Raw genomic sequence first — 21168 nt, 5'->3', positions numbered from 1 at the left:
TGTGTTGAAATCCTAATGCCCCATGTGATGGGGTTGGGGGAGGGGGGCTTTGGGGGTGACGAGAGCATGAGGGTGGAACCTCACAAATGGGACCGATGCCCTTGTAAGGAGAGACACGAGTGCGCGCTCCTTCTCTCTGCCCTGCCCCCTGTGAAGACAAAATGAGAACATGGCCATCTGCAAACCAGGAAGTGGGCTCCCACCAGATGCCACATCTGACTGCCGCTTGATCTTGGACTTCCAGCCTCCAGAAGTCTGAGAAGCACATGTCTGTTCTTTAAGCCCCCCCACCCCCCACCCAGGTCTGTGATAATTCGATACAGCAGCCCGAGCCAAGACACCAGCCCTTTCTTCTACTAGGTGTTTGTCTACCCCCTTGGAAATTGCTTTCTCAAGGGGCCTTAAGACAATTACAAAAGACTCCTGCTTTTGGAAGATGAACCCCTTTGCCCGTCTCATGGTATTCCTCCTCGATCAAAAACTCCACTCCCTCCTTCACCCCGCACAGAGTTAACTAACAGATGGTGGTGGAAAGTGTCACTAATTTGGGACTGGCATGTTAAGTTATTCAGTGATTTACCTAATGTTCATTGAGAAGCTGGTGTGCTGGGGCTGGAGCCCAGCATGGCCCAAGTCCTGTCTTCAAGGAGCGACGGGAGCCAGGGAAACGGAGGGTCCCCATGAGAGTGAGGGGCGCCCCCTGTGCCAAGGCTGGCCCCCCAGCCCAGAGCTTCAGCCAGAGCCTGGGAAGCAGGAGGAGCCCTCTGATGCCTCCCATCTCCACCAGGCCCATACTCGGAAGCACAGAGGAAGCTAGTCTCTAGCCAAACAAACGCTCCCTCACTCTGAGCTGGACTTGTCTTAGAGCCCGGACTTCTATTCCCCCCCCCTTCCTAGCATCTTGGGTCCCATCCTGGGACTCAGGAGCCAAATTCAGGAGGTACAGGGCTCATTTCTCCCGGTCCCCCAACTCTCATGGTTGATTCTTCAGGTGCAGCGGTTATCCACCAGAGCATGCTTCTCCTCCAGGGGCCATCCGGCAAGGTCTGGCTGTATCTTGGTTGTCACCATCTGGGAAGAGGCCAACGACGCTGTTCCACATCCTACGACGCACGGGACAATCCCCCACAGCAAAAGCTTATCCGATCCAAATGTGGACAGTTGCCACGGTTAGAAACCCTATCTGGTGTTTCTGCCTTGCTTGAAGCCTTAGCAAGAGGAATCTGGGGGGGAGCCTGGGAGGCTCAGTCGGTTAAGCATCGACTCTTGATTTTGGCTCAGGTCCTGATCTCAGGTCGTGAGATCGAGCCCCGCATCAGGCTCTGCGCTGTGTGGAATCTGCTTGGGATTCTCTCTCTCCTTCTCCCTCTGCCCCTCTCTGCTCATTCTCGCTCTCTCGAAAAAAAAAAAAAAAAAAAAAAAAAAGGAGTCCGAGGCCTGTAGGGGGCTGGTCCTGGGCCCTCCCAGATTGCTGCAGCTTACTTGTGGAACATTCCAGATCCCTCACATGGCTGCAGGAGACTGGCTGTCCAGACACAATTTCTTCATCCTCATTCATGCCACTCCTCTGCTTCCATGGCCCTCCCACACCTGTCGATGCAAGACATGCCCGCCACGAGTCCCACCGGGGGCCAGAATGCCATACCCTCCAACCCCCATCTCCACTGGCAAGGTGCCCTTAAAACACAGCCATGCCAGGCATCTTTCTGAGTGATCCAGTTTGGAGTGGGAGGTGGTGGTCCTACAAGGAGAAAATACAAGGACAAGTGCATACACGTGGGAGGAATTTTGGTGGAAACGGTGTGTGAGAAAACACGGCGGCAGGGGCGCCTGGGTGGCTCAGTCGGTAAGCATCTGCCTTCGGCTCAGGTCATGATCCCAGGGTCCTAGGATCGAGCCCCACATCGGGCTCCCTGCTCTGCCGGAAGAATGCTTCTCCCTCCCCCACTCCCCCTGCTTGTGTTCCCTCCCTCGCTGTGTCTCTCTCTGTCAAATAAATAAATAAAATTTAAAGAAAAAAGACAAAAAACACGGAGGCAACTTCATGGAACCATAAGTGGTTTCGTGAGAGCAGAAGGCGAGAAGAAAGTGGGAACAGAAAGGACTGCAAGCTGGTGGGTGGAGGGCCGATGAGGCCGGGCCTCGCACAGAGCGCTGAGGGGTGCGGCCAGTGGGGTAGGATGTTTGAAGCCAGGATGGCTAATTGGCCCCTAGAGGAAGGCAGGAATGGAGTCGGAGCCCCAAGGCGAAGGCTGGGCTCTGTTCCTTCTGGGACACAGCAGAGGCCTCTGCCAAGGTAAAAATCTCTGGGTGGAGACAAGTGAATGGATCTGAAAGCTACAGGGGCCAGGGACTCATCAGAACTTGGACTGAGGGAGTGAGGGAAGCAGGGAGGGCAAGGCTAGGGCCCCAGCCCAGGGGGATGCAAAGCACTGGCTTCAGGTGCAGGTTTCAGGACAGGTTGAGTCAGAAATCCCAGGGGCCATCCAGGTGGCAGTGTCACGAGGAGCCGCCTTGAACCCAGCGGAGCACATGTGTGGAGATCCACAGTCACAGGCCATGGACACCATGGGGGTGGACAAATGACTCCAGACAGAACCCAGAGGAGCACACAGGCAGCCTGCAAAGGAGCCCCAAGGGGAAGGAGAAGGTGTGCCGGGAAAGGCAGACCCGGTGCAAAGAAGAGCCCTCTGGGAGGAAGAAGAAGTGTTGGCAATGTCAAACGCTGCGGAGGCATGAAGCAAGGTAAGAGCGGAAAAAACATCCATGCACTCCATGATGCAATCAGAAAGGCAAGATAACCTCATGGCCCCTGCCTGTCTCTTCCTGCGCCGACTCACGGCCAAGGACACAGAATCGTGCTTCCTCCTTCGCTCTGGAAAAGCACTACTGCTGTACCCAAGTTCTGGCCTCTCCGGGGGGGACAGGACCAGCCTCTGTGGTTTGAAGTTCCTGGTTAGCTGGTTAGGGGCCCTTTCCAATCACCCTTTCCAGAGGTTGCAGCTGAATCCTTTGGGACAGGAAAGGGGTGTGGGGGCCCTGAACTCTGGGGCAGAGATGGGAGCCCCAGGGCCTGCTAGGGAATGGCTGCAGAGCCTCTGAGGAGCCTCAGGGGCCATCCCTGGCCGGGCACTAGGCAGGGAGGGAGCAGAGCCTTTGGTATCCAACATCTGGGGCTCACAGCGGCCTAGGCCCTAGGAGGGGCCCACCGCGACCACGGGAGCAAACCCTGCCTTGCTGTGATGGAATTTTGTTATAATGAGAATGCTACTTGGTTTATTATGTTTTGCCCCTGCTCGTGAAAAGAGATTTTTTTCCAATCTATTTTAAATATGGTTACTATCAGACCAGTGACTGTCCAACCCACCCAGCCCCGCGGAAACAGGAGTGTGGCCACTTAGATGGGGAAGAAGAAAGAGGAAAGAAAAAAGAAAAAGCTGGAGGATGGGGCCTGGGAGGGTCCAGTTCCTCTTCAGCTCTGCTCTTCACACTCAGACGCCAATGGGTGAGTAACCAACAGAGCGGTCACGTGGAGTGAGTGAGCAGGTTGCCCTTGCTGTGCGCGTGACTCCTCCCGCGTGCACGAGTGCACCCAAGGGGCTCACAGCCTTATGACGTGGTGCTTTTAGAAATTCCGGTTGCCATTTCTTGTCATGCAGGAAATTTGTAGGAAACCCAGCCCGTGTCGTGGATGCTGTGGGGTCTGCCCAGACGTCCTCTTCAGGGTCAGTGCGCCCACCCTCCCAGCTGCTGGGGACGGGAACCACCACCCTCAGCCACTGGGACCTGCCTTCTCTGGGCTCTGCCCCCTCCCAGGGGACGACTGAAGCCCATGACTGGCTGATGGGGGGTAGCAAGGGCCCGGCCCCCTTCCCTCCATGTGGGACAGTGAGGAAGGGCCATCCCAGGCCTAGAGCTCCTCGTGGGGTCAGTGGGGGCTTTGGCAGTCTTCACACCGGGGTCTGCTTCTCCCTCTGTTCAGTCTTGCCTTGCCCACTCGCTGATGGGGGTGCCTCCCGGAAGCCCTCCCCAGCCCGGCGTTGGCCTGCAGCTGTCCCGCTGAGCTCTGGATTCCCAGGAATTAGATGGAAAATAGCCTGGTTCCTGCTTTCAGCTTTCTCTTCTGCAGAAACTCAGATGCTGATAAGTAATAAAATGTCTCCCCCCTGAGTTCTGTTTCCCTTGCCTTGCCCCATCTCTGAGATCCAGGTGGATGGCTTCTCAAGAACCTAAAGGAGACGTTAGGAGGAGAAGGGAGGAGAGAAGAGGCTGTGTCCCCCTCACCTGGCTGACTCCCACTCAGGCTTTCTGCTTAGACAACCCCTCCCATGGGACACCATCCCTGGTCCCTCTGGACGGGGCCAGGTGCCCTCACCCATGGCTCCCCTAGCTCCCGTGGGCTTCCCCCAGCACAGCACCAGACTCCCTGGATTACAATCAGTTACGTACCTGCCCAGCTCCCTTTAGAACATCAAAGCCATGAGGGCAGAGGACAGGTCTATTTGCTCACCATTTTCTCCCAGGGCCTGGCAAAGTTCCTGGAACCCAGGAGATGTGTCCTGCAGAGTCTTGCCTAGAACAAATGGCACATTGAAGTAAGGCAACTGAGGAAGGTTGGTAAGAGGATTCCTCCCGAGATTTAGACAGGGTGTAGGGAAACCCCAGTGCATGACTGGTGCAGGAGAGAACATGCCGCCATTCCCACTGCTAGGAACAAGGGGCAGAGCAGGGGGAGGGGCCGCCTAGGTCAAGGTCAAGAGACACACCAGCCCCACCAGGAAGGAGCCAGGGCTCTAAACCCCTTGACCTCAGTCTCTAACCTCCTGCCCAAAGCCCCCATTGGCCAAACCCGACTGAGGCTCAGAGGGTCAGAGGGCGGAGGCTCTGCTGTTAACAAGTTGAGCCTCCACGAATGGGGACACAAAAGCGGCTGGAAGGGGATGGAGAGTGGATATGGAAGGGCAAATGGGGGGGATTTACCAGACAGCAGACACTAAATGCCTGTGAAATGAATAACGTTTTTCGACAAATATTCCTTGAACATTCATTCAATTTATTATTTTGATCACTGTCTGATGTAAACAAATCAGAAGGCACTCACCCTACAAGGCCATTGAGGACGCGGGCCAACACAGAGCAGACAGCAAGGCCTCGGGCCATGTGTGACGGGGAGCTGGTGCCGAGGTCCCCCCAGAAAGCTAGCCCCTGGGGAAGAAACACACCCACAGGCGGGACAATAAGGAAGCTTCGCTGGTTTTGCCTTGACTCCAAGTGGTAGGCGGAAAATCTCTGAGACTCCAAAACCCATACCTCAATGCCAATAGCAAGTTCGATTTTATAATACCCTCAAAATGGGAGACCCCGAGACTAAAATTCAGCTCAGGCCACGGATGCCCCTCGTGGTCCTGGTGGAAACAAATGCAAAACTCCTCCAGGAGGGAGTGGTCCCACCTCAGGCCACGAAAAGCTGCTGCAGGACCAGTAATTCCCAATAAATGTGAACCCACGCGGACACTACAGAATACATGAGGAAATGCAGCACCAAGAGTGACGGCGGGCAGGGCTCCCAGACCGTAGGACTAGAACCCTGAAAGACTTGGTTAAATCATTAGTTGATTCAAAGTATTTTTACAAAGAATCAGCACGCCTAGGTGGCTCAGTCGGTGAAACATCTGCCTTCGGCTCAGGTCCTGATCTTGGGGTCCTAGGATCGAGCCCCGTGTCAGGCTCCCTGCTCAGTGGGGAGTCTGCTTCTCCCTCTCACTCTCCCTCTGCCCCTTGCCCTGATCATGGTCTCTCTCCCTCTCTAATAAATAAATAAAATCTTTTTTAAAAAGTATTTCTACAAGGAATCAAAATCCTTAAAAAAGAACCAAAATAAATAAATAAACTATTATTACCAGAAGTTACTCAGTGTGTATAAAGGTATATTTGACTTTTGTGGAGTTTGTCCTATTGGCCTGCTCAGCACACTGTCTTAGAATGTGAGAAGTCCTGGGCGCCTGGGTGGCTCAGTCGGTTAAGTGGCTGCCTTCCGGGCGCCTGGGTGGCTCAGTTGGTTAGGCGACTGCCTTCGGCTCAGGTCATGATCCTGGAGTCCCTGGATCGAGTCCCGCATCAGGCTCCCTGCTCGCCAGGGAGCCCGCTTCTGCCTCTGACCCTCCCCTCTCTCATGTGCTCTCTCTTTCTCATTCTCTCTGTCTCAAATAAATAAATAAATAAATCTAAAAAAAAAAAAAAAGAGAGAGAGAATGTGAGAAGTCCAAGAAACCCTTCTGGAATAGGAGGGCTTTTACTCAGTAAGTGTTTCTCCTTTCTTTTCCTAGGGATATATACTCCGCTTCTACCCACTTGTCTCTTAACGGGAGAGTATTGGGATAATTCTCAGGATTTACTGATTTGTCCCTCTTTCTTCAACACTGTGTCTGTAATAGGATTAGGTTTAGACATTGCTGTAATGCACCACATTTCAAGGTTTGGGAACAAGATTGTACCCTATTTGCACGGGCAAAATTTTAGAATTTTTGTTAAAGCCATTTTATAAGGTACCGCCAGAAGAGGGCGAGGCTGTTGATCCTGCTTCCCTCTGCCATCTTTCCTGGAAAACCCATACTAATGTTTTTTAGATTTCATAAGGGTTTCAAAAACATTAAGCACGACTTCAGCTTGGAAAGCCCCAGAGGTAGTGGTGTGGACGTGCCGTTGGCTTTATTGTGAGTAGGGACGTATTAGACACTTTGTTACTCATGGGCGCTTCACAAAGCAATTGATGACATTTCAGCACAGAAGGGTGTTGCGGACCCTGGGGAGGCCAATCTCAGCAGGAGGGTGGGGACCGACGCCAGGCTGGAGGGGACTGAGTAGAGAATGAACAAGGACAAAGGAGGAAGAATGGGTTTGGACGATGAATGAAGGCTGCCTGAGAAGAGGGAGCGTATGTAGTTAGAGCAATGTATGGGGTTCAGGATGGGTTTGTGGTCTTTATTTAAGAGAGAGACCAGAGCATTTCAATATTGCAAAGAATGCAGTCAAGGTTGGAACTGACCCTCAGAAACAGTTGCCAGAGGTCAGACAGAATGCAGTCCAGAGAGCAGGAGGAGAAATGAGCCTTTGCTCTCCGAGGAGCAGCTCTGTCCATGGAGGAGGAAGGAATGGAGATGCCATGATGACATATGAAGCCGGGGAGTGGAGAGAGTTCTAAGAAAAGCAGGAGATGAGGTCACCTCCTGAGCAGAAGGGTGGGTGGTGGCGGTGGGAGTTTGAAGGCACTGGAAGAGTTTTAGGGAGCTTGGAACAGCTGACGGAAAACAGGAGGAGGTGACGGTTTAGGACACTCAGAAGAGTGACTAGGGAAACGAGAAAAATCTCTGGAAGCTAGCTGAGCCTGGAGACCACAAATTAGTGATGGGTCTTCTCTTTGTGGCTAAGTGGTTTTAACCAGCTATCCTCAGAAAAAAATTGGGAAGGAGAAGCAGATGGACGGGTTGAGCTAAGGCTGGGGTTTCAAGGGAGGGCAGAGTATTGACTGGCGAGTGGCTAAGTGACAGACTTGGGTCTCAGCAAGATGGGAAGGATGTGACCACCCAAGGCGCTCACAGGCAGAGCTGGAGGACTCTAGGAAAGAGAACAACCGATGGTGGGAAGTGAATGGGGGTGAGCGATTTCATTGTAAGGGTTCAGTGGTGGATCAGTGTTAACAGACCTGAGTGAAGTTAATTAACGAGTCCATTAAAATTATGATCTGGGTGCTGGATGGGGATCAACTTGGGCAGGTAGGTCCCCAGGGGCGTGGAGGAAACTGGGGCAAACAGAAGCCTGTTATCCATGGTACACAAGGCTAAAATAAAAGAAGGGGGCCATTAGGCTGACAGTGGAGCAGAGGGTGATAGGGTCAGAGGGCTGGGGACCCAAGGGGTCTCCTACGTAGCCAGGAGCAATGGTCAGCAAGTGGCACTGGGGCCAAGGATGTCACCTCCTGACCCCCAAGTCTGAGGTGGGTGTGAGAGGGAAGGAGTATCCTCAAGGGACAAGAGATGCCAGGAATGTTCTGGAATGCGTGAAGGATGTCAGGAGGAGTGTCTGTCCTGGAGTTCAGATTCCAGAGGGCACAGAGGAAGAGGATGGGGAGAGAGGGGACACTGAGAAGTGAGCCAAGGGCAGAGGAAGCACAAATGAGAATGGCAATAAGAACCAAGACAAGGTACATGACCCGAGGAGTTGAGCAGGATGGGGGCATGAGGGCAGTACCTGGTCTCCTGTGTTCTGAAAAGTTCCACCCCAGCAGGCCACAGGTAGATGGTGGGCAAGACGGTCAGGGAAGGATGGGGTGCTGCAAAGTGTATCATTCCCCAGCAAGCAAAGGGCCCAAGACTCTAGAGATGGATGCCTCCCTTCCAAGGCTGTGTTAGCTTAGCTCCTTCAAGATGGGATGTGGTGTAGAGGAAGTGTATTAGAGGAAACATCTCTGAGAGATTGCAAGGGAGCCGGGAGAAGCTGGGAAAGCCACCAGATCACAAAGCAGAATTGGCCCCAAGTGAAGGAGAGACGGGGGGAGGGAGGCTGGGAAAAAGCGCCAGCCAAAGTCCCCTCAGAGGAGCTCACCTCCCAGGACTGGGGCTGCCCTGGTGTCCCTAAGAGGGTCACTGGCTGGAGCAGCCCCTGGTAGGCATGGCCTTGACACGAATTCGAGGATGTGTTTCAGGGTGTGGCAGTTGGGACCCTCGGTCACTATGCTCCCTTCAGAGATGTGGAGTTTTGTCCCCATGGCCACACCAAGACACAGTAACATGCATATGTCAAAGGCAACACTTCTCAAATTATGTTCTGCAGAGCCCTTGGCCCATAAATATCTGTTTGAGGATAAAAAAAGAGGATTCCATGATCAAACAACTTTGGGAAACACTGCAGACCCTCTCTTCCTCTTGGAGGATCACAATGCTTATTAGCATATTAAGAGTTCTGAGACGTCCTAGGCGCCTGGGTGGCTCAGTTGGTTAAGCAACTGCCTTCGGCTCAGGTCATGATCCTGGAGTCCCGGGATCGAGTCCCACATCGGGCTCCCTGCTCAGCGAGGAGTCTGCTTCTCCCTCTGACCCTCCCCCTCTCATGCTCTCTGTCTCTCATTTGCTCTCTCAGATAAATAAATAAAATCTTTAAAAAAAAAAAAAAAGAGTTCTGAGAAGTCCTGTAGTAAAGAAACTTGCTTAAATTTTTTAGTTTTGCTCTTTTTCAAACTTACTTGGGCAAAGTCTTCCCCCCCCAACTTTTCTTTTTTACACTGTTTTAGCACACTGCAGAATAAATGGAGCATGCACTGAGAGAGGCTTTTTTAGATACAGTTAACAGTTTTTCTTTCAGTAAGTACATAGAAAATCTGTGTTTCAGGGTTGATTATCATTATGATCACATTTTGAAAGGATCATTCCCCCCTTTGCTGCCTTCCCAGGAAGACCAGCTACTGGGAGGACCAAGCCCTGAGGTTGGGTGTTAGTCATTAGGCAGTCAGTGGGAGAAAATTTGGGGGCAGGACAGACACCCTCAGAATCCTGAGAATTTCAACACATGGGTATTTGTCCTTTTAATCTACTACTCAATGCCAAGCAACTAATCCAGCAGAAAGCAGTCATCTAAAAGCAGTTTTTGCACATTTTCCATTAAGAAGCAGTGTTATTTAAAAATTATGATAGCTGTTCTTTGTGAATATCACTATTATAGATTATTTTTTCTATACTTTCCAATTTTTCTGTAATGTAATATTTTCAAATAAAAATTAGATAGATAGGTTGATTGATAGATAATCTGAGAGCACTGATATTTGAAGAAGCCATTTTAAGGGCTAGATTAAATTACTGTAATTTAAAAATTTTGAATACCCATTTCTCAATATCAATAAATCCCTGAGAAATTCTCCATGTTAGTAATTCATCATCCAGGGATGCTCGCAACCCTTCACTGAACTAAATTCAATGTTGATATCTATCAGTCGGCATCCAGTCAAGAGACAGAAATCACACCAGTAATCTGAACAAAGAACATTTACTATGAAGAATTAAACAAGGGACTAACTACAGGAACAACAGAGGTAGGGAGCTGTCTCTAGTCTAAGGTAGAACACCCAGAATGAACACACTTGGAAGGTGCCTTCCCTCCCAAGGCTGAGCTTCAGACCTTGTTGGAGATGGTAGGACTACAATCCACTGGATTGTGTGTTTTCCAAGCTCCCTGGTATAAGAACTTAGTAACAAGAAGAAAAAAGAGATCGTGAGCATTAATTATGGGGCCTAATCACATGCTGTTCCTATGCACACTTGTCACCAAGCTTCCTCTGACCATCCTACATAAAGTGTGAGCCCCTGAACCATCCTGGCCCTTCCTACCCTCCTTCCTGCTTTGCTTTTCTCCACAGAACATATCTCCTACTACCCTACAACTTACGTACTTACTCTGTTTTTGTCTGTAGAATGGAAGCTCTGTGAAGTTCAGGATGTTTGCCTACGTTGTTCACCCAGAACGGTGCCGGGCACCTGCTAGGAACTCTGTAAATATATGTGAATATCTGAATAGATGAACTGAATTAATGAATGACCTGTGTGTACAGGATAATGAGAGTTAGAGCTTCTTAGTTTCTTGGACTGAAATTGGGGTTGAATTATAGTGCTAAAGAAGAATTCAGACCCTTGAAGGTAAGGTTTGTGAGCCACGTGCCAAAGCCGCAGAATGAGGTAAGGTTTCACAAACAATGAAGACCCTATTATGGTTCCAGATAGTAGAAGGGTAATAAAACTTTCCTCTCGCTTCCACTTCAGACCTCCAGACCATTCCTTCCTATCCATTTAGAAGTTTCTAGAATCCCAAGGCCTTGGAGAGCTAATACACACTATAGTGATTATAGGCAACAAAAGTGTATTATAAACAGCAAACTTGCTGGCAGGATACATCTTAATGGTTCCCACCACTAGAAGAAACGATAGTTACGCGACGGGACGGGGTGTCAGTCAACCTCCCAGTGGTTGAACAAAGAACATAGTAAATGTTCTTCGCTCAGTGGTTGATAAACATATCAAATCAGTACGCTGTATCCCTTAAACTTACACAATGGTATATGTCAATTATCTCTCCGTTAAAAAAAATAAAAAGGGAAGAACCCCATGGCCTGAGGCTGGATACGCAGAATGTTGGGAATCAAGCCAAAATAAAATAATACTGAAAGTGAAGGCCATTAATATCAGGAAGTTAGGGGTGGTCTCGAATTTCCTGTGTTTTTCCTGGGGAACTTCAAATCTCATGTAATTCGGGGGCGCCTGGGTGGCTCAGTTGGTTGAGCGACTGCCTTCGGCTCAGGTCATGATCCTGAAAGTCCTGGGATCGAGTCCCGCATCGGGCTCCCTGCTCGGCAGGGGGTCTGCTTCTCCCTCTGACCCTCCCCCCTCTCATGTGCTCTCTCTCTCATTCTCTCTCTGTCAAATAAATAAATAAAATCTTAAAAAAAAAAAATCTCATGTAATTCTGTGACCTACACGAGGTCCTGCCTACTGCCATTTTCCTCTACTGAGCCATGTAGTGTACGTGTGTATATCCATGGGGCTTTCCGTGTTTCCGAGTTCACTTGACTCTCACTGCTTTGCCCAGCGCGGACCAGTGAGCATCCTGCGTGAGCTTTACTGAGGCACCGTCCCTTACTCACTCAAGGTCCTGGGGGGAGCGGGGTGCGGGGCTGGTGTGGTGGCAAATAGCCCAGCGAGGGAGGTAGAGCCCCCCCACGGGCGGGTCCCAGGGCTGTGCTGCCACCCAGTGGGCAGTGACCCCCACTCACTCCAGGAGCCCGTGCGGGGGGAGGGGGGCAAGACCATGCTGGGAAGCGTGCGCCCCCCAGGTTCCCACCAACACCAAGCCCTCCGTGCGGAGGACGAACGTCATCTTTGAGTTAAATTGAACACTCAACCGCATATTCGTCTGGGCCCTTTTATGTTTGTTTTTGCCTTTCTTTTAATAGTTTGTTTCTATTTCCATCTTCACAGGTCCACGTTCTGAGATGAAAGCTAGCTCAGACACTTCTCTGGCATGCACTAACAGGATGTCCTTTAGCCAACTGTGTGAGTGCTAAACCGCGGTGTAGGGGGGTGGCCCCCAATTAGGTCAGTCACAGGTCCAGAGAGAGGATCCGGAGAAGTTCATATGGACTTCCCAGCTGTTTGGCATTCCTCTTCTCCCTTCATCCTTCTTCCAAGCCACCCCCTGCCCCGTATGTCCTGCCCCTGACCACCCACTGCTTCCTCCCCCCAACTCTGAAATCTGGACTCCTCCAGCTTCCTTTCTTTCCAGCCTCAGACCTCCCCCCTCCCCCATCGCAGTCCCAGCCTGGGAGGTTCCCCCACAGGCTCTGTAGCCCAGACTTGACGCCCTTCCCCCACCCTCCGTGGAATTTCCTGGGATCTTCTGGGAGCACGATCAGCACCTCACACCTTGCTTAACTCCTGGCTTTCCTCACTATGTTTTCCTCAAATCCCACTCACTGGTCCTGAGCATCTCTGCACCAGCCCCCTTCCCAAGTGACACCATTCTGTGGTTTCCTTTGTCCCCAGATCCTCTCTTGGGACGCCACCCCCCTAGTCACAGCACAGTGTCTCTCAACAGTGACAGCGAGAACCAGACCTCATGCTGCTCACTGTGGATCTCCCCGAGCCGTCTAGATGCCCTACGGATGCAGGGAGTGGGCTTCTGCCCTGGGGTCTGCACATAGAGCTCTCACAGGACACTTTCCCCTCCACAGCTGGCTGTCACCTGCTCAGAAGTGCCCTGCTGTCAGCCCACCTCGTATCACTGGGGAGCAGTGGCAACTCAGTTCCCTTATCTGGGGCAGCCAGGAGGACGCCTGTCTGAAGGCCAGGGGGAAATCAAAGGCGGGGTCCAGGGGGAACCGGGAGGAGAAAACAACTTCCTGGTTTCTCTCAGAGGCTTGAGAAACACTGTAGGGGTCCGGAGGAGCTTTCAAGTTGCTTTCTTTGGGTCAGTCCCCGAGACCAAGACCGAGGCCAGCGACTTGTGGTGTAGAGCTCCCCAGGGGTAAACAGTGGCTTATCTTGCCCCTAAAGGTCAGGCCCTGCTGCTCAGAAGAAAGCCAGCCTCTCGGCTGCCCCAGGCCATTCCCACAGCCGCTCGGATGGTGGGTCAGGAGGCCGAGCCCCGTGCCCCTGGAACTCCGTCAAGGGGTAAGTCGTCTATGTATTTAACCAGTGACGCCCACGTTGATGCTTGGGATGGTTTCGCTTTTGCAAACCTTTGTTTCTATCCTTCGAGAGAAGAGCTCGGCCAGCCTGTTGCAGGAAGCTGCTTCACAGGGTGAGCAGACTTTTGGAACACGTAGACATTAGGACCGATGCCCATTTCATGACCCTAAACCGCAGCGCCGGGCTCTCTTTGACGGTATGTTTCCTTAAATATCACCTTCAGACAGGCAAATCGTGTTTCCACCAGGAGAATTTAAGTTCTGTGAAGAAGTGTAATGCTTACTTTTAATTCCCCGGTGGTATTAGTGCATTGCCAAGTATATGAGGGCTTCGTGAGGAGGCCATTTATAATAGCCGCTCTCGGGGCACCTGGGTGGCTCAGTCGTTAAGCGTCTGCCTTCGGCTCAGGTCATGGTCCCAGGGTCCTGGGATCGAGCCCCACATCAGGCTCTCTGCTCCACGGGAGGCCTGCTTCTCCCTCTCCCACTCCCCCCTGCTTGTGTTCCCTCTCTCGCTGTCTCTCTCTGTCAAATAAATAAAATCTTTAAAAAAAAAAATAGCCACTCTCAGCAGGTGGGGATGTGTTGGAGAAATGTTTATTTTCAATCTTCTCAGCTATAGACCTACTCTGGGTAAAATGAAGCACCAGAAAAGGGACGGGATGGCTTCACGGACACTAATCCAATTTTTTTTTCCCCCTCCAGGACCACCCAGCTGTATGAAGGGAAAATAATCTTTCATGTCTCCACAGGGCAGCCTGAAGATGGCCAATTACACGTCAGCCCCGGAGGATGACTATGACGTCCTCATAGAGGATGACCTGAATAGCAATGAAATAGAACCATGCGACCCCTATGACCCCAAGATCCTGGTGGCCCGGGTGGTACCCCAGCTCTCCACCACCGTGTTCCTGACTGGTCTCCTGGGCAGTCTCTTGGTTGTGCTTATCCTGGTGAAACATAAAGGACTCAAGCACATGGAAGATATCTATCTCCTGAACTTGGCGGTTTCGAATTTGTGTTTCTTGCTGGCCCTGCCATTCTGGGCCTATACTGCAACACACGGGGGCGTTCTCGACAACCCCTTCTGTAAAATTCTAGTGGTCCTGTACTCCATAGGCCTATATAGCGAGGCATTTTTCAACGTCCTCCTGACTGTGCATAGGTACCTGGTGTTTTTCCCCGTGAGCCTTCCCTCAACCACCAGGACGACACCTTGGGGCATGATCTCAAGTATTCTGGCGTGGGTCCTAGCCGCTCTGGTCATTTTGCCCGAATCCGTGGTTTATAAAGCTCAGATGGAAAGCCAGACATACAAGTGCTTCTTGAGACTACCTCACTTCCTGCTGGTGGAGGAGACATCCTGGAAGCGTTTTCTGACCTTAAAGATGAACATTTTGGGACTTCTTTTTCCACTGTGCGTTTTTGTCTTTTGCTACGCGCGAATGAGAAAAATACGAAGGTCTGGGGAGAGGAGGTCTGGCCTTTCTAAGCTGGTTTTTGCCATTATGGCTGTTTTCCTTCTGATGTGGGGACCTTACAATGTTGCACTTTTCCTGTCCACTTTCAAAGAATCTTTCTCCCTGCACGACTGCAAGAGCAGCTATAACCTGGACAGGAGCATTCAGATCCTGAGAATTGTCGCAGCCACCCACTGCTGCGTCAACCCCCTCCTCCATGCGTTCCTTGACCCCACATTCAGAAGACACCTTGGCCGTCTTTGCTGTGTGCACGATGGCCGTCCGCTTCAGTCCAGAGAGGAATCTACACGAGATGCCTCCAGGGAAGAACGTGACCATTCCACCAAAGTGTAAACTAGCTTCCGTCAAAGGCGGGACAAATAAACATTGATTTTTATATCACTGCATTGTTTTGCTTTTTTTTTTTTTACACATTTGTATATAAAACAGGATATGGGAAGAGAAGCAGGGAGGCGAACAAGCATTTTCCAAGCACCGAATTTGTCTCAGGCGTTGTGCTAGGCTCTTTGCAAACCTGAGCCCCTTTGTGCCTCAATACTTGACCATGGGTGTGGATGGAATGTGTCTCATTTCGCTAAGGAGGAAACTGAGGCACGGAAATTTGTCTAGGCTCACACAGCTAGAAAGTGGCAGGGCTGGGGCCCAAACATGAGTGCCATTCACTCCAGAGCCTACGCTTTATCCAGCATGCCAAACTTCCAAAAATTGGGCAAGGAAACACACGAAATAAATACGTACCCTTAAAACCAATCAGACCACATTCCAAATTAAAAGCAACCCATTCATATAGAAGTAATTGTTCAGGCATATTTTCTTGCAGGTAATTGAAAGGACTGGCTAGCTGGAAACTAGGGATAAAGAGGTAAAAGTGACTTGCTCTGTGGAATTTGCTAGATCTCCTTGGCTACTTGCTACATGAATAGTCTGCGTGAAATAACTCCAGGCAAGAATATTTTCAAAGGAATTGAGAAAACACTCATTCAGTACAATCTGAAGTGGAATCTGCTAAGATGCATTGGAACTGATGGGGGTTAAAATATGCATTGAGCAGGAAAAGCCTGGGTGGGACAAATTTACGAAATGTGTGGAAGTGGGTCAGTCAATGGTTATTTGTTAGTGGTATTTTGTGGGAAATGCTGGAATTTACCACATGTATTAAACCATTAGCGTTGGGGCGCCTAGGGGGCGCAGTCGGTTAAGCATCCAACTCTTGGTTTCAGCTCAGGTCGTGATCTCAGGGTCGTGAGATAGTCTGCTTGGGACTCCCCTCTCTCTTCTCCTTCTGCCCCTGCCGCTCATGCTTGCTCACTCTCTCTCTCTCTCTCTCAAAGAAATAAATACATCTTTTTTTAAAAAACGTGTTTTCTGAACTTTGCGGTGATTTTCAGACCTCAGTGCAAGGACAGAAGACATTTCCATATTTTAAAATCAGTTTGTGCAACTGGAGAGCTTTCATCTTACCTTCAGTTGGAGGTGCTCTGTGATCTAATGGCATGCCATGCTAGAAGGTACACATCAAGTGAGGAATCTAATAGAATTCTATAAATACCTTCCAAGTGATAAATATGCACATGTAATACCTTACGCTCGCAGCCTGGTGTCAGTGTTTGGCAGCACCTTGTGTGAAAAGACATTTTCAAAGATGAAAGATATAAAATTTCTCCACAGATCAGCTTTAAGGGGTGACCTTTTGCAATCAACTTTAATAAGAGGGAACACCAGTTTTGAACCTCAATTGAACAGAAATCACCCCCCTAACTTCCACTCTTCTCATTAGTAGACCGGTATCACACAAAAGAAATTATACTCCAGTTATGAGTTGGTACGGATACTGCCCATTCTAGCCCAACCCAGAGTTTCTACCTTGCCTTCTCCATTCTGTATTTCTTTTTTTTTTTAACTTTATTTTATTATGTTAGTCACCATACATTACATCATTAGTTTTTTGATGTAGTGTTCCATGATTCATTGTTTGTGTGCAACACCCAGTGCTCCATTCAATATGTGCCCTCTTTGATACCCATCACCAGGCTAGCCCATCCCTCCACCCCCGTCCCCTCTAAAATCCTGTTTGTTTCTCAGAGTCCATAGTCTCTCATGGTTTGTCTCCCCCTCCGATTCCACCCCCCCTTCATTTTTCCATTCCATATTTCTGTCCTCCTCTTTTCTTTCATGGTAACTCTAGGTCCCCAAAAGCTTCAACACATTTACTCATTTTCCCAATCATACATACACACAACGGTGTCCAGCGTTGCTACACCCATAGTGCTTAGAATCGCAGGTAGATGGATATAAGGATGATAAGGAGAGGTACCCAGACCAGTCCTAAAGATGTGGCCTGGAGGAGGGGAGCGAAGCTATCACTGGGCCAGGGAGTGTGACCAGGTTACGAGATTCAGCAGCAGTCTCCCTGGAGAGTATCTGGGCTCAGACATGAGTGATTCCCCCACAGGAATCTTGCACCTGCTCCGTCTTCTGTTTCTGTGGGGCCGGGGCAGCTGTGCAGGTGGGGCCCTGCCTCTGCACCCTAATGAGGGACACACTGGGCCTGAGATCCAGCCTACGTTGCTGAGCAGGCCATGGTCCCAGGCAGGGGGTTGTACGCACCCTGGGAAAGGGGTACGTTCCCTGGCCTTCGCACAGCGGCCCCGTATGGGCTGGCAGGGCTGTCCTCTGACTGCTCTCTGGCCAGGCACCATGAAATGCTCTAGTGTATTTTCCCTGTGCCATTGCCCTCTCCCATGTCCTGTGTGTGGGCACGGGAATCCTTCTGCCACCAGGACAAACTGGAAAGGGGGTTGTCTCCCTCCGGGACCAAGCTCGGGGGCAGAGGGAATTCGAGGAGCAAGGCAGAGACAGCTGCAAGCCCATGCAGGGCTGGTAAGGCCTGGCCAGAGGGGAGAAAGGCCAGAGAAGCAGACACAGGGTGGAAACCATGCGGAATGCAAGGCCATGGGCTTTCACTTGAAGCTTGTGAGGAGCTTGGGTTTGGAGGAAGTGAAAGCAGAACACCAAACTGAGGCCACCCTCCATTCAGTGTGAAAAGAATGGGGGGACCAAGGGTCCTGTGGCAGCCCAGGGCTTGTGCTACATGGGATGTACCCCAAGTGGGAAGAGAAAGGAGCATCTGGGCAGTTATGGGATGGTAACATGCAGATTTCCCACTTCTGGGGCACCTGGGTGGCTCAGTTGGTTAAGTGTCTGCCTTTGGCTCAGGTCATGATCCCAGGGTCCTGGGATTGAGCCCCGCATCAGGCTCCCTGCTCGGCGGGGAGCCTGCTTCTCCCTCTCCTGCTCCCCCTGCATGTGCTCTCTCACTCAGTCAAATAAATAAATAAAATCTTAAAAAAAAAAATCCCCACTTCCGCCAGAATTCATGAGTACGAAGCTCTGAGACTGTTTACCCTGGGTGCAGCATCCCCAAAGATGTATGTCCCCAAAGATACGAGACACACAGAGGAAGGGTGTGGCCCTTGGCTAAGACCAAGTCCACACGTTGGTTCCTTCTCATGACTAGAAGCTTTGACCACCGTCCCATCCAAGCTGAAGCGAAGGAGATGTTGGGCTGTTTCTTCTCTTCCTCCATCTGTCCCTGCCTTACCCCAGATTTTCCATAGTCTCTGACTTTCTGGGGTGACTCTCTTCTTTAAAACTCAAACAGCAGGCTGAGGTACCCATCTCCTGCTCTGCAGAGAGCTCACAGCCCTGTTCAGAATTCCCACGGTTTCCCTGGGCCTCACGTTCTTCTGACCACCTGTCACCCACATCCTTCTGCTCCCTCATTACTGATCTTTACCACCTTTCATTTCCAGAAGCTGCGATCCCCACAGGCAGGCCCTGTCCTGGTGGGTGATGGCCAAGATGGGTCCAATCATCGATAGGTATCAGGTGTCGGTGATAAAGCACCCTGACCAGCAGAGGCAGGAATTGTCTCCGTGATGACATTTTTCTTTAGAACCTGAGTGGCTGTGTTCCTGGGGCCCGTGCGTCCTCTCTGGGCGGTTCTTCCACCATCTCCACACCTTTCCTCGCCTGCGGCCGACTCCAAGTTCCCTGGGGGAACTCACCTGGAGGAGCGAGTCAGCTCGATTGATCTGGTTCCAAACTCTCACTCTCAGGGTAAAGGGCTCACTTTTCTCAACCCCAAGGGCCACCTAATATGACTCCCTAACATAACCTCTGCTTCCAACCTAAAATTCAGACTCAACCTCACCCATTTATTTCACTCTGGCTCAAACACTACAAATGACCTGCTTTGGGCCATGGTGTTCACAGCCCAGCAGGACCGACACTTCGGTTGGAAGGAGCAGGTGGGTGCTCACACCCACAACCACAGCATAGATGGTGATTTGCTTACCTTCTCTACATTTCACGACTGTGAGCCTGATGTATGGATATTCCTGTGCGTTCTGTTGACAATACTAAATTTCAGAAAAGAGAGATGTACCAGAGCCTTAGGGTTGAAGTAAATGAAGGTACTGCCCCAGATCCAGAAGGGAAATAGGGTCCTATTGCCAAGATATTCACTGCTCCTTTCCACTGGGCCTCTCCCTGCAGGACATCATATGCCTGCCTCGTTGATGTCGTGGCCACCCAACTGACTTTGAACAATGAAATGATGGGAATGACAAGGTCGCTGTCCTACAGAAGCTCTAGAAATTAGTGAGGCACCTCCCCCTCTCTTTTAGCCCAGGTCTCAGAACAAAGACAGATACAAGCATTTGTGTGTAAGCCGCTAGGATTCCCATAGAACTTATTAGCATAAGCTGATGGATTCAGTGATGTTCGATTTTCAAATTTAATTTTGGCCAGAAAGGGGATTTCACGGGTGGGGCTTTAATTTCTCCTTTGTGTCTTATTTATACAAGAAGGTTCATACTGTTCAAATGTTATGCTTTGCGGGGCTGGTACCGTAACTAATACGGCAACAGCATTAAATGTTGCTCGCTGAATAACCTTCTCAGGCTAGTGAGGATAGACTGCATATCTGGGCCAATAATTCATAGTAGCAAAAGGTGAGTTTTCATCCTAAGCTTAAAGGACCCTAATCCACGTCCTTTCGTGGCAGAGTTCAGAGCCTGATGCAGGCAGCAGCAAAGCTGCCTACACATCGGTGGTGGCCACCCTTGTCTGGCGTCTGCCTTTGAAGGGGCTGTCTTCACCCGGTTGCCACGGGTTTACCTGTTGCATCCAATGAGCCGATGGAAAAACTGAAACCCGGAAAATGATCCCTTCCCAAGGAAGAGTTAGCAATCTGAGAGAGCTGGTACCTAACCACCAGTGAGCCCCACTTTCTGGAAGAAAGTCTGCATTAGTAGCTGAGACCCCATCATTTGGTTCTCTCATGGGTCAGAAGCAAAACCCTGGAGAAAAAAACCATGGGGGACACACTTAAAGGACAAAGCATGGGCCGTCCACAAGGCAGAGGAAGGAAGACCAGAGAGGAGGACCCTGCCACAGGGTCAGGGAACGAGACCGGGAAACCCTGAGAAGCTTGGCGGTTTGGGAGGGCATGGGCATCGTTTTCCAGAACCACCCAGGAGAGAGAACAGGTTAGAACCCAATCACAGTGAGGTGCAGGGAGAATGAGAGAGTGGCCCAACCAGCCCACTCCCTTGCTGAAGGAAGAGAGGGCAGCCCGCTTGGACCGTGCTCTCCAGAGCTGGGCCGAGGAAAGTGGGGGGAAAACGAGTGAGTGGAGGTTAGCCGGAGGTGGGGTACAATAAGGCCAGTCAGACGGCCAAGGGACAGAAGGTCGTCACCTCTCCCTATGACGCCTGTATTATTTGTACATTCGCTGTACCTGACACAATTTATTTAAAATACCAAATACTCAAAACTCTTTGTGATATCCAGTGTTTTTCACTAATGCCTTGATTCCTACTCCCTATTCCCTGCCCCTGCCCTAGAAACACACACACACACACACACGCAAACATCCATGTGAACAACTAGCCGATGCCCTTGGGGAAACTAGCTGCTGGGCCTGTCCTCTGCTTCCAGAAACTGCGGGACAGAGGAGGCCCTGGACCTGGAAAACGCAGAACGAAAGGCCAACTGCGCCGGCACTTGATCAGACATGATTTCAGCATAAAATCTAGAAAAGATGAATGACGCTTTACAAGGAATGAAAATCAATGGTCTTTCTCATTTTATTTATTGCGAGGATGACAGCAGGGAGCTGGGAAAGCAGATGATTGGCCAGGAAGGGAGAAGGCTCAGCACCTCCGGGAAGGGCCGAGAGTAGCGAGGGGCTGAGGCGCCTCAGGAAGGGAGGCCAGGCCGTCTTCTGGCAGGTTTTATCTACTCAGGAAGGCGCAGGCTTCCAGAAGCGCTGTGGGACATAACCAAAGCAAGAGATTCAGAAACTGATCTTTTTTTAAACCAAGAGCTCAATCAAGGACTGAAGTACTGAAACACAGACCTTCCCCTGTCTTCTCCCACCAACCCTCGGCCCGTGCT

General features: G+C 50.7%; 2 protein-coding genes and 1 long non-coding RNA gene across 5 annotated transcripts in view; 2 read left to right on the top strand and 1 right to left on the bottom strand.

Annotated features, from left to right (window-relative positions):
• The first annotated feature begins 2175 nt into the window (after positions 1-2175).
• On the top strand, positions 2176-4931 carry LOC123834795 (uncharacterized). Of its 2 annotated transcripts, XR_006788502.3 has the most exons (4): positions 2176-2745; positions 3347-3505; positions 3660-3725; positions 3983-4931. It is a non-coding gene; the product is annotated as an uncharacterized LOC123834795 (long non-coding RNA). The 2 variants fall into 2 exon arrangements; XR_006788501.2 differs by having other exon boundaries at positions 3660-4931.
• Positions 4932-12654: 7723 nt separating this feature from the next.
• On the top strand, positions 12655-15083 carry CCRL2 (C-C motif chemokine receptor like 2). 2 transcript variants are annotated; one of them, XM_045863820.3, is made up of 3 exons: positions 12655-13208; positions 13302-13422; positions 13978-15083. In XM_045863820.3, the coding sequence occupies exons 2-3, from the start codon at positions 13387-13389 to the stop codon at positions 15037-15039; spliced, it is 1098 nt and encodes a 365-aa protein (XP_045719776.1). In that variant the 5' UTR covers positions 12655-13208; positions 13302-13386; the 3' UTR covers positions 15040-15083. The 2 variants fall into 2 exon arrangements, with proteins under 2 accessions (XP_045719776.1, XP_045719777.1); XM_045863821.3 differs by lacking the exon at positions 13302-13422.
• Positions 15084-20828: 5745 nt separating this feature from the next.
• LTF (lactotransferrin) overlaps positions 20829-21168 on the bottom strand; it is a 29496-nt gene continuing 29156 nt past the window's right edge. The window contains exon 17 of the mRNA XM_045863819.2: positions 20829-21040. Within this exon, the coding sequence (XP_045719775.1) occupies positions 21006-21040 (35 nt within the window). The 3' untranslated portion in view covers positions 20829-21005. The remainder of the gene's footprint in view (positions 21041-21168) is intronic.

This window comes from Mirounga angustirostris, unplaced genomic scaffold (assembly GCF_029215605.1).
Source record: "Mirounga angustirostris isolate CCGP_5_RB_7025 unplaced genomic scaffold, mMirAng1.0.hap1 SCAF_1, whole genome shotgun sequence".
Lineage (NCBI taxonomy): Eukaryota > Metazoa > Chordata > Mammalia > Carnivora > Phocidae > Mirounga > Mirounga angustirostris.
Note: the sequence above shows the minus strand (reverse complement) of the source record. Positions and strands in the feature narration are given on the sequence as shown.